General features: G+C 40.2%; 1 protein-coding gene across 4 annotated transcripts in view; it reads left to right on the forward strand.

Annotated features, from left to right (window-relative positions):
- The window catches only part of ROCK1 (Rho associated coiled-coil containing protein kinase 1), a 186,064-nt gene that overhangs the window by 63,690 nt on the left and 105,338 nt on the right, over nucleotides 1-17,036 (forward strand). For all 4 annotated transcript variants that reach the window (XM_073331427.2, XM_073331428.2, XM_073331429.2 and 1 more), the window contains exons 3-4: nucleotides 14,806-14,906; nucleotides 15,702-15,839. In XM_073331427.2, the coding sequence (XP_073187528.1) occupies nucleotides 14,806-14,906; nucleotides 15,702-15,839 (239 nt within the window). The remainder of the gene's footprint in view (nucleotides 1-14,805; nucleotides 14,907-15,701; nucleotides 15,840-17,036) is intronic.

Consider the following 17,036-nt stretch of genomic DNA (forward strand, 5'->3'; position numbering starts at 1 on the left):
ACCAGAAAACTTCCGGCCATAGGTCAGCTAGGCCCCAGTCACTCTCTCCCAGGTGGTCTCCTAGATATCGGTCACTGTCCTGGATTGGCTGCTCAGAATCACGGTGCCAGTCCCGGTCTCCCCGGTACTGCTCCTTTGGCAGACATCGCTACTCGTCTTCGCCTCCCTGGTCACCGTCCAAGGTCAGCAGGCAAACTCTGGTTGCCACCGTGGTTGCCAGAGGGACAGTGGTCCGGGTCAGAACAAGAATTTAGCACGTCACCCCAACAAGGGAATTATCCTCGTACGCGGGAGATTGTTGCAGCACCAACCATAGTGTTGTCGCAGCAGGGACAGTGGCCTACCTAGTGGCAGTACTGGAACCCATGATGGAGTGCCGGTGATGCTGGTCACATATTCTCAGTCCTCCCTGGCTTCCTTGGATAAGACAGTCCTGGCACCACTGGCACTGCAGCCAGAGCAAGATACTGAGCCAGACGCGACACCAGCGCACCGAAAGAGCCTTCCCCGGACAAGAAGAGGGAATGCTCTCCTCCGCAAGTGGAACAGTTCTTGTCATTGAGTCCTGACGAGGCCAGTCCCCCGGACGACTTTAAGGAGCGCCAAGCCCTCCTTCAATGGATGTCTGAGAACTTAAACCTCCATGCTGAAGAGGCCGACAACGTCATTTCGGCCCCTGGCTCGGGTCACATTGCCGGTACACCCGGGGGTCCTTAAAATTGACAAGTCATTGTGGCAAACCCCCTCCTCTATTCTGCCGACATCTAAGAAAGCAGAACAGAAATACTATGTCCCTGCGAAGGGATTTGAATATCTCTATATTCATCCCCCTGCGGCACTACTGGCTGTGTCCACAGTGAATGAAAGGGACAGAGGGTCAAGTTAGCAGCACGCCGAAGAACCAATTGGCCAAAAGACTTGATTTGTTTGGCAGAAAAGTTTATTTGACGGCTAGCCTACAATTCAGGGTCTGTAATCACCAGGTCTGCTGGGACGTTATCATTTCAATCTGTGGGACTCCTTGAATAAATTCAAAGAGACAGTCTCACAAGATCGAACCCAGGAATTTCCCACACTGGTGGATGAAGGCACGTTGGTCGCCAGAGGGTCCTCCAAATAGCCTGAGTCGCCACTGACTTGGCCAGGGTGGTCGTAGGGAGAGTGTTAGCTCAGTGGTTTGTGCACTGGCCTGCTAAACCCAGGGTTGTGAGCTCAATCCTTGAGGGGGGTCATTTAGGGATCTGGGGCAAAAATTGGGGATTGGTCCTGCTTTGAGCAGGGGGTTGGACTAGATGACCTCCTGAGGTCCCTTCCAACCCTGATATTCTATGATCTGTGATCTGTGGTGGCCATGAGACACGGCTCTTGGCTGCAGTCCTCTGGGTTGTCCCAAGAGATGCAGGCCACGATCCAAGACCTCCCTTTTGATGGCACCGGGCTCTTCTCTGAGCTTATGGACTTTCGGCTACACTGCCTTAAAGACTCCCGAGCCACCCTCTGCTCCCTGGGCCTTCATCCCCCGCAACAGTCCAGGAAGCCTTTCTGTCCTTTGCCGCCGCCTCCCCCTTCAGCAGTCTAGGTCCTGGGGAACTCCCAGAGTGGGCTTCTACAGGAGGAAGGATAAAAACATGGGGCATAAACAGTGATACCTATCCTCTTCCCACCTGGCTGCACAACCTGACCCTCCCCAAATCCAGGGAGGCCAAAAGCAGTTTTTTTGAGGGTGTGCCTGAGGATGGGGCCCCCGCCAGTCTGACGGAACCATCCATCCTTCCCCTTCCTCAACCACCTCAGCCCTTTCCGGTCGGCATGGTCCTGTATCACTTTGGACTGTTGGGTGCTTGATACAGTTTCTGGGCTATACCCTACAGTTTACCGCCAACCACCCCTTCCACCTCCCTTCCCTGTCCCTCTTCAGGGACCCTTCTCATGAGCAGCTCCTTGTTCAGGAGGTCAACAACCTCCTGCGCCTGGGGGCAGTGGAGGAGGTCCCAGGGGCATGGAAAGAAGAGGATTCTACTCCCATTACTTCCTATTTCCAGAAGCAAAAGGGGGCATCAGAACTATTCTGGACCTGGGTCACCTCAACAAGTCTCTCAAAAAGTTAAAGTTTCACATGGTCTCCCTTGTCTTCATCATCCGCTCCCTGGACCTGGGAGACTGGTTTGACGCCCTCGATTTAAAGGATGCTTACTTCCATATCTCCATCCCCCCTTGTGGTTAGGGGGGAAGCGGTAGATGTGGTATAGCTTGACTTGAGTAAAGCTTTTGATACTGTTTCGCTTGACCTTCTCATAAACAAACTAGGGAAATGCAACCTAGAGGGAGCCACTATAAGGTGGATGCAAAACTGATTGGAAAACCGTTCCCAGAGAGTAGTTTTCAGTGGTTCAGAATCATGGTGGAAGGGCATAATGAGTGGGGTCCCGCATGGATCGGTTCCGGTTCTGTTCAATATCTTAATCAGTGATTTAGATAATGTCATAGAGAGTACACTTTTAAAGTTTGTGGATGATACCAAGCTGGGAGCAGGTTGCAAGGATTAAAATTCAAAATGATCTGGACAAACTGGAGAAATGGTCTGAAATAAATGGATTGAAATTCAATAAGGACATATGCAAAGTACTCCATTTAGGAAGGAGCAATCAGTTGCACACATACAAAATGGGAAGTGATTGCCTAGGAAGGAGTATTGCGGAAAGGGATACGGGGGTCATAGTGGATCACAAGCTGAATATGTCAACAGTGTAACTCTATTGCAAAAAAAAGTGAACATCATTCTGGCATGTATTAGCAGTAGTGTTGTAAGCAAGACACGAGAAGTAATTCTTCCTCTCTACTCCGCACTGATTAGGCCTCAATTGGAGTATTGTGTCCAGTTCTGGGTACCACATTCAGGAAAGATGTGGACAGATTGGAGAAAGTCTAGAGAAGAGCAACAAAAATGATTTAAGTCTTAAAAAATCTTTCAAAAATTGGGTTTGTTTAGTCTGGAAAAGAGAAGACTGAGAGGGGACATAACCGTTTTTAAGTACATAAAAGTTCATTACAAGGTGGAGGGAGAAGAATTGTTCTCCTTAACCTCTGAGGATAGGACAAGAAGCAATGGGCTTAAATTGCAGCAATGGAGGTTTAGGTTGGACATTAGGAAAAATTTCCTAACTGTCAGGGTGGTTAAGCACTGGAATAAATTGCCTAGGGAGGTTGTGGAATCTCCATCATTAGAGATTTTTAAGAGCAGGTTAGACAAACACCTGTCAGAAATGGTCTGGATAATACTTAGTCTTGCCATGAGTGCAGGGGACTAGACTAGATGACCTCTTGAGGTCCCTTCCAGTCCTATTATTCTTTGATGGCCAGATTCCTCAAGGGTCTTGAGCGCCTCTACCCGCATGTCAAGGACCCTGTTCCTCTGTGGGACTTGAACCTGGTGCTGTCGTGGCTCATGGGTCTTCCTTTTGATCCTCTGGCTTCCTGTTCTCTCCTCCTGTCCTCAAAAGTTGTGTTCCTGGTTACAGTGACTTCAGCCCGCCGAGTCTCAGAAATTTGGGTACTCACCTTGGAACTGCCTTATATGGCCTTCTACAAGGACATGGTCCAGCTGATACTGCACCCGGCTTTCCTGCCAAAGGTGGTCTCTCAGTTTCATTCAAGCCAGGACATTTACTTACTTGTCTTTTTTCCAAAGCACATAAGTCAGAGAAGGAGCGTGGACTGCATGCCTTGGACGTTAGGAGGGCACTAACCTTCTACATTGATACAGGACCAAGCCCTTCGGTAAGTCTACACAATTGTTCATCTTGGTGGCTGACAGGATGAAAGGGCACCCTGTATCCGCCCAAAGAATTTCTTCTTGGGTCACCGCCTGCATTCGCTTCTGCCATGATCAAGCAAAGGTGCTGCCCCGGTGATTGTCACTCCCCACTTGACCAGGACGAAGGCCCCTTCGGCAGCTTTTCTAGCCCAGGTGCCTATCCAGGACATCTGCAGGGTAGCCATCTGGTCGTCTGTCCATATGTTTATGTCCCACTACGCGCCTACCCAGTAGGCCCGGATCAATGCTGGCTTTGGCAGGGCAGCGCTGCAAGCCACGAAACTGAACTCTGAGCCCACCTCTGCAGATACCACTTGTGAGTCACTTAGAATGGAATCGACATGAGTAGGCACTCGAATAAGAAAAAACGGTTACCTTTTGCAACTGTTATTCTTCTAGATGTGTTGCTCATGTCTATTCCATTACCTACCCTTTTACCCCTCTGTCGGAGTTGCTGGCAAGAAGGAACTGAGAGGGCATAGGATCTGCGTAGTCTAATATACCGATGCATGAGTGCGGCACTCAAGGGAGCGCCACCCCCATCCCTACGTTTACCGCTAAGGCAAAAGTCTCCGACAACTGTGCATGTGGGCATGCATACACCTAGAATGGAATGGACAAGAGCAACACATCTTGAAGAACAACAGTTAAAAAGGTAACCTTTTTCTATAATTTTCATACTTTAGAAAATCTTTAACAAATCTTTCACTTATGTTTGCTGACTGTGATAGTGGACAGTTGAATCAGTTTTATTGAGAAATTTGCGAGCTGCCAAATTAAATCTTGGGCTGTGTAATAGTTTGAGGGATCAGGAATCAATAAATGAGGACTAATGGTCTGTTACATGGCAAAGCAGATAAAAATCAATAATTTTAAAAATAAATAATCCTGTTGAAATTTGAAATTATGACAACCTGTGTTAAGGCCTAAAATTTACTATAATCTATTGAAATAATTTAAATTAAATAAATAAGCAGTATGTTTGCTGCCAAAGTTTTAAAGCAAGTCAAACTATTAGAATGCATCTGATGAAGTGAGCTGTAGCTCATGAAAGCTTATGCTTAAATAAATTGGTTAGTCTCTGAGGTGTCAGAAGTACTCCTTTTTTTTTTGCGAATACAGACTAACGCAGCTGCTACTCTGAAACCTGTATTAGATTGTTGGAAGTCAGTGGCTAAGCACCTAGAACCAGAGTTTGCTGAAGTACTTTTGACATCAGTAGCCTTTTTTGCAGGAAGACAGAGGATATTTTCTTCTTTTCAGTTTATTCAGCTTGTTCAGATCAATGACTAGTTCATTCAAAGTTAAGAAACAGATATGGAGTTGAAAACAAGCATTGCTGTATTTTTCTCTTCCAATCTGCACATAAAAACTGATATGAGAGGATGAGATCGATTAGTTCTAAAATGTTGAAGGACATGGTGATTAGAAAAACGCTGATTAAATCACTAGTGATAAATAATACTACTTTTATTGAATAAATCAATTAGTTTTAAATGCAAAACTTGTTTTAATAAACTGTGTCTTACATGTCCAGCTCACTTGATTAACATTAAAAAAAATCAAAACATTTAAATATTGGTATTGTGCATTTTAATAGAATTCCAATTTCTAGTCAAATAGAGCTTGACACAAATCATGAGTAAAAATTAATCATCCTCTAATGAATAAGAAATGTTTCATTTACCATTTTCTATCATCATAAAACAGTAAAAATTATGAATGTATGTTAAGCTATATAATTGCTTAAATCAATGTGTGTAGGTATAGTGTATCCTGATTTAGCAAAAAGTTCCAAATTCAGTTACAAACTTGATACGTTTTAATGGTTGCCAACCATGGAGAATCAGCATTTTGGAAAATAACTAAAAAGTACAAATGCAAAACAAGATTAAAATGAATTATTTAAACCGTGGTTTCCAGTTTGCTTGATTTTAAATCATGATTTTAAATTGCTCTGATTTTAAATCAGTCCACCATGTCACTTGATGACAGAGAGGTTGCAGATACTGGTCTGGGTGTTACTGTGGACTGAACTGACAGTTATTATGATAGTGTTTTGTAATGTATTTAATTTTTAACACTGTTAAATAATGAGTTATATAGCTTTTAATTGAATTTATTGATTAAAATAATGCAATTTATGACTTAATATTTTTACTGTAAATTTGAGTTTGTGTTTTTTTCCCCATGACTTTTCAAATAATCTTACTGTTACAAACTACCAGCCCTAAATATAGTGTATAATGAAAGCTGAAATAGGTAGGGCCTACTAGATTTAGTTAAGGGCTTTTTTGCTGTGGGCTGATTGCTCAGATGCCTAAGAACAAGTGTTTTGTTTAACTTTTCATAGTTGAAGTTATACCTGAGCTAGCATAACCTTGTTATCGTGAACATATTGTGTACTCAATTGTTTTCAGAGAAGGTGTGGTGAAACTTTTATTGGAGAAAGGAGAAGCTGGAACTGGGCAAATAGAATACTCATCGCAGCAATTATAATTAATGTAATTTTGATTATTAAAAAAACTATTAGGCTCAGAAAAACTCCCATTTTTGAATTAGAGGTAAGAAAATGAAACTCACACGGTTGCACTTCCATTAAAACCTATTTCTCTAAGTAAAAATTGCATATCACATGTAAGCATAAAAATATAGCCTGAAATAGAATCTAGGTGGAGATATATACAACAAAAAACAAAGGAATATAGGATTTTATTAGGTAAGATGACAGTGTTCTGTGTGCATAAATACCAAAACACAGTGGGGTGAGTCTGAGTGAGTGGTTGCCATAAAGAGACACAGTCAAGTCTTATTTGGTCCATATTGTTGGGGTTTTGTTGTTGTTTTTTTTTTTTTTTAAAGCTTTTACATAACCTAAGACATACTGAAACGAATCTGATTTTTTTTATTTTTTTTAGTTCCAGTGGAAAACAGTTCAAAAATAAAACAAGAAATACTCCTTTGCAGTGTTTGCAATCTAAAGGGTGTAGCATTGTTCTAAAACCCTAACGTGAAGTTGACTATAAACAGAAGTGAACTTGCTGCTTTGCTTTTACAGTCCAAGTTGAAAGAAGTGCAAAAAATAAATTTTAAAAATAATCAATTATAATAACTTAGTGTTTTTTAACTACACTTTCTTGCTTTTATCATTTTTTAAAATTTCAACTCCAATTCTTTTGTATTTTGAACAAACAGGAAATAATATACCATAAGATAAAATGAGGAAAGATCACAGCATGAAAATGTATTTGCCAAAGGAGATTCAAATTAGCAATTAGATGAGGGCAGCCCAACCCATAGGTTGGGCATTCCACTCTCTACTCTGTTTGGTATGCTCCAGCCAAACTGGGAAGTGGAGCCAGTCAATGAAGTACTTATCATTAACTTCTTCTGCCTGATACACATGTATCTAACAGATCCTGGAGCACCCAGACACTGAAGAACAAGCCCCACAAAAGTGAGAGGGGTGATGTGTATTCATTTCTTTCCCATGATTGTGGGTGGGGAGAGAAGGGGACATGCCATTGGAGGAGGGGAAAAGTGGTGTTAATTCCTCTTCACAGAGGTACTTCCCCTCAGTTTCTATTAGGTCTATATGATTATCCAAGTTTACTGCACACTTAGAAGCCAAAGCTGATATCAAAAATGTAGCTCCAAACAATGCTTAGAGTACTATCTGTCCAGCATACACTTCTAGTGGTTATGGTGACACAAGCAAACCGTCCTGGGATCCCTCCAGTGTTCGTCTTCTTTATTGTTGACCTTGGCTAGTGGTGGGTGATAAATTTTTCATATACTCCTGCATCAATTTTTGTTTTTAATTTGTGTCTCTTCATATTGTTTTGTTAAGGCTAGCATGCATTAAGATATTTCCATTTTTTCCACCAACAAGATCCACAGATACGTTAGTCAATGGGCTTTCAGCCTGTGTATAGCTACATAGTCAGACCCAGACCTGTCAGCCACTGATAGGCAGTGTGTTTCTACAGTAGAGAGGAACAGGACTTTTAAATCCCCCTGTACGGCATAGTACCAAGAACATAGATACAGCAGCAAGTTTGGTTTTTGTTGTTGTTGTTTGTTTTTAATCTAAATGTTTTTGCTGTGCTGCAAGAAATCTTGTAAAGCTTGAAGCTATGGAAACACAATGAAAAACTGGTGGGCTCTTCAGTATCTGATTATGCCCTCTATCTCCCATGCTTACACTCACCCTGATTGCAGCATGGTGAACGCCTAGAATAAGGGGGAAACATGGATATGTGCCATCTGCTCCACACAGGAAAAGAAAAATACCCCTAAAAAGGCTGTAGTGCTCAGAAAAGCTAAATCCAGTTGTTGGCACAGGAATCTTTCATCTATATCTGTTTAAATCTTCTGATGCATATTCTTTTGGTCTAAGGGCCAAGAGAAGGAAGCATAAATCCAGATGGTGCAGGTACAGGAGCTCCTTATTGCCCCCTTGGGAGGAGGGACAACTTTTAGAGTCACAACAGGAACCACAGGAGGAGAAAAGCAGGAAAAACTCTTCCAGTTAGAATTCTTTAAGTACATGCTTAACAGGGCAGTTTATATCCAACTTTTGAGGAAATGTCTAAGACAAACGAGGAGGAGCCAGTTCAGAAGAGCAGTAATACTACCGAGAGGTATTATCATTCAGGATTCAGAATTGAACCATATGTTGTTCTCAACCCAGCCTCCATAGATGTGGTCAGAAAGAAATGGGAGTTCCTAGGAAAACCTGAGACTAAGCAAGATGACTAAGAAATGTGTGCAAGTTTAAATAAGATTTCATTTCCCTTCCTAATGTTGATGTGGCACTGGCATCCCTAGTTAAGGGTAATGCAGTACCTACAGATGGAGAGTTAAGTCTTAAAAATCCCACAGACGGGAGGATGGATACAGCACGCAGAAGAAGCTCTGAGTTCTCTCATAACTGAGAACTTTAATTGCATCCAAATGCTTTGCCTGAACAGTATTGGCACAGATAGATCTGTCTGAATCTATCATCTCAAATAAAGGAAGTGCCACGGTTTGTCTGTCTCTCCTGGAAAGATGTCCCTGGCATCAGGCTGTATTTATGAAAACTCTCTGGATGCCCACTAGTATTCAGCAAGAGTAATGGGCTACAATGTGGTTACCCATTGACATGTGTGATTCCGCAGTTGGAAGACATGTCCAAGCTAAGGTGACTTTAGCATTATCAGAATATTAAAAGGAAAATGAGTTGTAGAAGTGAGGGGTAAAGTGGTGACAGATTCCTGAGTCAAAGAAAAGTCGACCCTGTCTCCTGCAAAGCTCCACAGGAGGGAATATAAATCCTATTCCAAACCCAAGCAATCCTTTTCAGGCTTCCAGACCAGCAGGTTTGGCAGACAAAATAATTTCTGTTATTCCTGGAGAAAGTGGTTAGATCCAGAGATGGCATGTCCAGGTTTGACCCATCTCCCCACAATGCGCATGATAATCAAGGTGGGCCACCCCCAGCACAAATCCAGGCCTTCTCACCCCCCCCACCTCCATACACACACAAACTCACTTTCCTGCTGGCAATAGCTTATCCAAACTGACCACTCTCAAAGTTTAAATCCAAGTTAAACCAGAACATTCGGGGGGGGGGGGTAGGAAAAAACAAGGGGAAATAGGCTACCTTGCATAATGACTTAGCCACTCCCAGTCTCTATTTAAGCCTAAATTAATAGTACCCAATTTGCAAATGAATTCCAATTCAGCAGTTTCTCGCTGTAGTCTGGATTTGAAGTTTTTTTGTTTTAAGATAGCGACCTTCATGTCTGTGATTGCGTGACCAGAGAGATTGAAGTGTTCTCCGACTGGTTTATGAATGTTATAATTCTTGACATCTGATTTGTGTCCATTTATTCTTTTACGTAGAGACTGTCCAGTTTGACCAATGTAAATGGCAGAGGGGCATTGCTGGCACATGATGGCATATATCACATTGGTGGATGTGCAGGTGAACGAGCCTCTGATAGTGTGGCTGATGTTATTAGGCCCTGTGATGGTGTCCCCTGAATAGATATGTGGGCACAGTTGGCAACGGGCTTTGTTGCAAGGATAAGTTCCTGGGTTAGTGGTTCTGTTGTGTGGTATGTGGTTGTTGGTGAGTATTTGCTTCAGGTTGCGGGGCTGTCTGTAGGCAAGGACTGGCCTGTCTCCCAAGATTTGTGAGAGTGTTGGGTCATCCTTTAGGATAGGTTGTAGATCCTTAATAATGCGTTGGAGGGGTTTTAGTTGGGGGCTGAAGGTGACGGCTAGTGGCGTTCTGTTATTTTCTTTGTTAGGCCTGTCCTGTAGTAGGTAACTTCTGGGAACTCTTCTGGCTCTATCAATCTGTTTCTTTACTTCCGCAGGTGGGTATTGTAGTTGTAAGAAAGCTTGACAGAGATCTTGTAGGTGTTTGTCTCTGTCTGAGGGGTTGGAGCAAATGCGGTTGTATCGCAGAGCTTGGCTGTAGACGATGGATCGTGTGGTGTGGTCAGGGTGAAAGCTGGAGGCATGCAGGTAGGAATAGCGGTCAGTAGGTTTCCAGTATAGGGTGGTGTTTATGTGACCATTGTTTATTAGCACTGTAGTGTCCAGGAAGTGGATCTCTTGTGTGGACTGGACCAGGCTGAGGTTGATGGTGGGATGGAAATTGTTGAAATCATGGTGGAATTCCTCAAGGGCTTCTTTTCCATGGGTCCAGATGATGAAGATGTCATCAATGTAGCGCAAGTAGAGTAGGGGCTTTAGGGGACGAGAGCTGAGGAAGGGTTGTTCTAAGTCAGCCATAAAAATGTTGGCATACTGTGGGGCCATGCGGGTATCCATAGCAGTGCCGCTGATCTGAAGGTATACATTGTCCCCAAATGTGAAATAGTTATGGGTAAGGACAAAGTCACAAAGTTCAGCCACCAGGTTAGCCGTGACATTATCGGGGATAGTGTTCTTGACGGCTTGTAGTCCATCTTTGTGTGGAATGTTGGTGTAGAGGGCTTCTACATCCATAGTGGCCAGGATGGTGTTTTCTGGAAGATCACCGATGGATTGAAGTTTCCTCAAGAAGTCAGTGGTGTCTCGAAGGTAGCTAGGAGTGCTGGTAGCGTAGGGCCTGAGGAGGGAGTCTACATAGCCAGACAATCCTGCTGTCAGGGTGCCAATGCCTGAGATGATGGGGCGCCCAGGATTTCCAGGTTTATGGATCTTGGGTAGTAGATAGAATATCCCAGGTCGGGGTTCCAGGGGTGTGTCTGTGCGGATTTGATCTTGTGCTTTTTCAGGAAGTTTCTTGAGCAAATGCTGTAGTTGCTTTTGGTAACTCTCAGTGGGATCATAGGGTAATGGCTTGTAGAAACTCGTGTTGGAGAGCTGCCGAGCAGCCTCTTGTTCATATTCTGACCTATTCATGATGACAACAGCACCTCCTTTGTCAGCCTTTTGCTGGTTTAACTTGGATTTAAACTTTGAGAGTGGTCAGTTTGGATAAGCTATTGCCAGCAGGAAAGTGAGTTTGTGTGTGTATGGAGGTGGGGGGGGTGAGAAGGCCTGGATTTGTGCTGGGGGTGGCCCACCTTGATTATCATGTGCATTGTGGGGAGAGTGGTCACTTTGGATGAGCTATTGCCAGCGGGATAGTGAGTTTGTGTGTGTGGTTTTTGCGAGGGGGGTGGGGGGGTGAGAGAACCTGGATTTGTGCAGGAAATGGCCCAACTTGATTGTCATGCACATTGTGTGGAGAGTTGTCACTTTGGATGGGCTATCACCAGCAGGAGAGTGAATTTGTGTGGGTGGGTGGAGGGCGAGAAAACCTGGATTTGTGCTGGAAATGGCCCAACTTGATGATCACTTTAGATAAGCTATTACCAGCAGGACAGTGGGGTGGGAGGAGGTATTGTTTCATATTCTCTGTGTGTATATAAAGTCTGCTGCAGTTTCCATGGTATGCATCCGATGAAGTGAGCTGTAGCTCACGAAAGCTCATGCTCAAATAAATTGGTTAGTCTCTAAGGTGCCACAAGTACTCCTTTTCTTTTTGCGAATACAGACTAACACGGCTGTTACTCTGAAACCTGTCATGTCTCACTGCCACATGAAAATGGGATAGACCATTGCAATGGTGATCATCTCCTTCAGTTTGTAGATTGTTGGCCTTGAATTGCTTCCAGCAAGTGGTTTCTGAAAATTATCCAGAGAGGATCTATCAAGTTTTGTTCCTTCAAAATGGTTCACAAACTTAGTCTGCAGTAGGAATTCAGAGTTTATCGTTCAGTGCATATAAGCTCATTAACAAATTTCAGACAACAAGGGAGATATCCATGCCTATGGAAGCTGTCTCAGCTGGCAGGCTTTCAGGTGTAGCTGGCCAAGCTCTCTCCTGTCAGTGACAGACAGCCTTTGTAGCTGCATGCAGGCTAAGAGCCCACTGATTAATTGGTCTGTGGACTTTGTAAATCAAAAAGAGGAAATTTTCCGTAAGATACATTTTCCTATTACAAGCAGCAGATTCTGTATGACTTATGATGTTACTGTAACATGATATTGTCTTAGGGAGTTGTTTAAGAATTTAATGTGTGCGTATAATGGCTGTCTTTCAGACATTTAAGTTGCAATTTGCAAATGCCCACAAAGCCCACCTAGTCATTTTATAATATTTGGACCTAAATTGCTGGTAACAATGCATTTTCATTCTCTCTGTTGAGATACCAAGTGGTACTTCAATACACTATAGAATAAATTATTACAAAATTTTTGCCTTTCAAAATAAGTACGTGGTCTTTTTTTTTTTTTTTTTAAACTAGTCAACAGTCACAACCCACCCCAAACTTTATTTTGTTTCACATCTTCTTTAAAAACAAAATAAATATCTATTATAGTAACTTAAAGAAAAAAAGCATTTGATGTTATTCATATGCCAGTTTTAGCCTTATGTTAATTAAAGTGACTAAAATATGAACCTTGTGAAAAACAATATCTGAGTGTATAGTATTAAACAGCTGTTTGATGACAGAATAAAAATTTCACTTTTTTTTTTAAAACTTTTCTGTCCTTTGATCCTTCAGAAATGAGTGACATTTACGTGGTCACAGGCCAGGTTTATGTCTGAAACCATTTGAGGCAAACTTTCACGTCATGTCTTGCTTTTATCTGCATTAGTGTGAAGACTTTTCCTACAGTGTTGATAGTCTCTTGTAATGGGATTGTGAGGCAACCAATTATTGACAAACAGAAAAAATTTGCCATGGTGATTGTTACATTTCAACCCTATCCAGTCCTACTGATCCTCTAGCTTTAGACTAAGTCAACCTTGCTTGAATAGTCAAAGAACTTAAATTAGATCTTATTCAGTTTACTAAAGATTCTAACCATTTTACAGAATCTGAATCACACTTGTAACTCTTTATTTCTGTAGCATAGTTTATTAAAATCTGTGTGTTATATATAGTGCTCTGTAAACAATGGGTTTACATTAGAAAGCAAGAGAAAAGAATATTCAAACCAAGGTATGGAGTTTTATGAAAACTCCTTGTTACTGGAAGTCAGTTGCATTCCTGCTGCTTTATTTTAAATTGGTCCTTTTTAATATGAAAATTAATTTCTGCATGCATCTTTTGGTTTTTAAACGTGCTCTGTATGTAGGGTAACCAAGTCATTTTTAGTAGCATGCCAAATAATTATTTAAAAAGAATCTTGATTACTGGAATATCAGTTCCTCCCCTCGCAGTTCTTTCAAAACTTTCCTTTTTGGTCTAAAATTGTATTTTGGAAATAAAACAGAATTATTGCTGTGAATGTTTTATTAGAAATGGGGCTGTTTTAAAAGCTGTTCTGTGCTTGTACCAAAACATGAAGCTTTTCCATGTAGTCTCATGCCAGTGCTGACCCATATGGATTAAAATAGCTTGTTTTTAATCTATGACCAAATTTGGAATTAGAATATCTGCCCACTGGGAGTTTGTAAATTTTTGTAGTTTAAAGAATGATAGGTTTATATAAATAATTGCAATGATTCTCACTGCATGTTTTAAATTAAAATCCACTTTTTCAACTACAGAAAAGTAATAAAAGTACCTGCAGTTTAAGTGTGTTTTATACGTGTGGTATGGTAGTTTCTCAATCTTTTACATACATGCCCTTTTAATGATGATCTTTTTATATTGTTCTGTATACAAGCAGGTCACCCTAGATGCAGAATTTCCGCATTCCAGTAGCTGTTTCCGATATTTGTTTTGAATGAGAGCTTTCACCATTTAAACTGTTTCTTTCTTAGTTTGATCGTGCAATGAAGTTGAACTGTGACATTTTTCTGTTATCATGGCAATGAAAGTGAGGTCATGGGTTCAGAATACAGATTTCCATAAGAATATGAGCAAGACCTTGTCTTAAACGTATATTTTAATAAGCATCAGATGTTGTAAAAACAGTTATCAGTAAATGAAATGTAAATTGATTTTTGTGTTAAATCCAATACACTTGAAATATTTTCTTAATATGAAAGTTCCTTTCTAATAATGTTTTTAATGTTACTCCTGGGTGAATTCTGCACACAATCTTTTTAAATTCTGTAAAATTCTGCATGTTTTGTCAAAATAACATAATCACGCCAGTTTCAATTATTTTGGTAATTTATTTCAAAATACCTTTCGGTAACAATACAGACAACAGAAAAGATTGAGGAAATATATTTTGAAAAACAGATTCCTTACTAGGCATATTAATGTAGAACTTTGTGTAATAATTCATTTGAACTACAATACAGAAATGGTGTAATTGTAGCATGACCTTTCTTGCGGCTTCCTTTTGCCTCCCCATCAGAATAAATTATTCTGCAGGGGTGGGGAAGGGAATAATCTGCAGGGAACATTAATTCTGTGCTTGTAGTGTTCCCCAAGGTGTGTAATGTGTAGCTCTGTAATAACCAATATAGAAAGACAGTGAAGGCTTTATTAATGAATTACTGTACTGTTTTAATGATTTATATTTTTCTCTTTATACAGATAAAGACACAACTAATAAAATCAGAGATTTGCGCATGAAAGCTGAAGATTATGAAGTAGTGAAGGTGATTGGCAGAGGTGCATTTGGGGAAGTTCAGCTGGTAGGTTATATTTCAGTGTGTAAATAGAGTTGGATTTTGTTTTACGCTACTCAGCGCTACTTACCTTTGTATTTTTAATAAGATTTTTTTAAAAATTAAGCTAATCTTCTAATATAGGGACCGTAAACCTAGTGAGAATTTTATTCTTGGAAAGAAAGTTTTCTAGGATCTTAACTTTTAATACTCACATCCACAGACATCTGAGTTGAATGTGCATTTTCACTATACTCATCCTGGCCACTGCAACTCTAGGAATTTGTGAGGCAGCTCTTCAGCTGGCTCTGACAATTTACATCACCCAAGGAACTGCCTCCAAAACCTGAACGCAGATTTTACACATATAGCATTTTTTGGTGTGTAGTGAGTTAACAACCAGGCCTGCTCATATTGAATCACTGAGTTGGGTAGCTGATGGAAGAGATGTAAAATAAGGCAAATGTGCTCTTCAAAATATTTATGTTCTTTTTACATTATTTAGCAAAAATATTTACACTTTTATTAAAAACAAATAAATGTAAATTACAGAGCAATTATTGTAATGTACATGGACTTTTATTTTTAATATTCTTAGCAAGTGTTCTATTCTGATAGTTGTATTGTAGTTAAAAAATGCAATATTATACCATGTAGATCAATAGAATAATTATTTTTACGAAAGAACCGTGAAGAATTGGATAAAATTGGTGAACTAAGGTAAAATGCTCAAAGCAGAAAAAATATTGAATTAAATATCTTAATAGATCATCAATATGAAAAGTTAATCTATTTTTCTGTATCTTAATTTTATCTTCAAAGGTAAGGCATAAATCTTCAAGGAAGGTGTATGCTATGAAACTGCTGAGCAAGTTTGAGATGATAAAAAGATCAGATTCTGCATTCTTTTGGGAAGAAAGGGACATTATGGCTTTTGCTAATAGCCCCTGGGTTGTTCAGGTATAGTTATACCACTGTTAATATTTTTGATTATGGCAGCGTGATTTTGTTCTATCACTGGATGAATCACATTGTAACTGAAGAATTATATAAATGTTCATTTGTAGCTTTGTTTCCTAAGCAACTTACAAAACTTCCTTTTTCAGCTAAGTTGAAATGTTTTGTTAGGAAAAGCCATTGAAAATTTAAAAACTGCAAAAAACAAAATTGTAGTTACTGTAATTCTTTTTAAAGTTATATTAAGTAGTTATGTTCTGAATTAATATATGGTAAAATAATGTTGTTAAAATTGTTGTGCCTGCTGGACAAGAATTCTTTGTGTCACCCCAGTGTATGTGACAATTATTCACGTAAAAAGCATATTTTAAAAAACAAGTAGTTGCACAAATATATATCTGTTTTCTTGTGTCTTTGGTAAATGAGGTTAAATGCAAAATTTGAAATGAGATAAGAGAAGCCATAATTGAGCAATGTGGTATTGTAGATTTGTGATGATAAATGCAGTTTAGCCTATATAATTTACAGTATGAACTTTTTTTTCCAAGCCTCAGTTTCTTCTTTGAAATATAAGGACTGGGTCTTGCAAAGACTTGCACATATGCTAACTTGCTCAGTGGTACTACTCTTAATTTTAAGAATGGTGCCTACATCTTTGTTGTTTGATGGTTTAAATGACCTAACTTTCAAGCTCATGGAAGCCTTATTTACACTGATTTGGGAAAAAATCGTGTTAGTATTTTTCTAGAGAATGATTATCTGGAAAGATGTTTGCATTGTTTGCAAACAATGTGTAAATTCAAGAGCCGTTAATTTACTGGTACTGTTTATTTTGAGCAGGCCTATGCCAACCGATAAACATGGATTTGTACTTTTTTAAAAAAAAAATAGGAACTCACTTTTCAAACTGTATGATTTGATAGAAGAATGATAAATTTGCAATAGTAAATCAAATATAGTAACTAGGGCTATAAGAACGCTGCAAAAAATTTTAATAGTTTTCATTCATAGCTTGTGCATTTTGGTAGGCAGATCCACTCTCCTGGATTGCTTGATGCATTTGTTAGAAGATGACCAGTTTGCAGTTCTGTACAATACTTTATTTTCGTAAGATCCTAAATAAAACAGCTATCTAAAGAAAATATGCAGGCACTTCAGAAAAAATGCAGGCAGATATCTTTGATAAAATATTTCCTTTTT

The sequence above is a fragment of the Lepidochelys kempii genome, chromosome 2 (genome assembly GCF_965140285.1).
Source record: "Lepidochelys kempii isolate rLepKem1 chromosome 2, rLepKem1.hap1, whole genome shotgun sequence".
NCBI classification, from domain to species: domain Eukaryota; kingdom Metazoa; phylum Chordata; order Testudines; family Cheloniidae; genus Lepidochelys; species Lepidochelys kempii.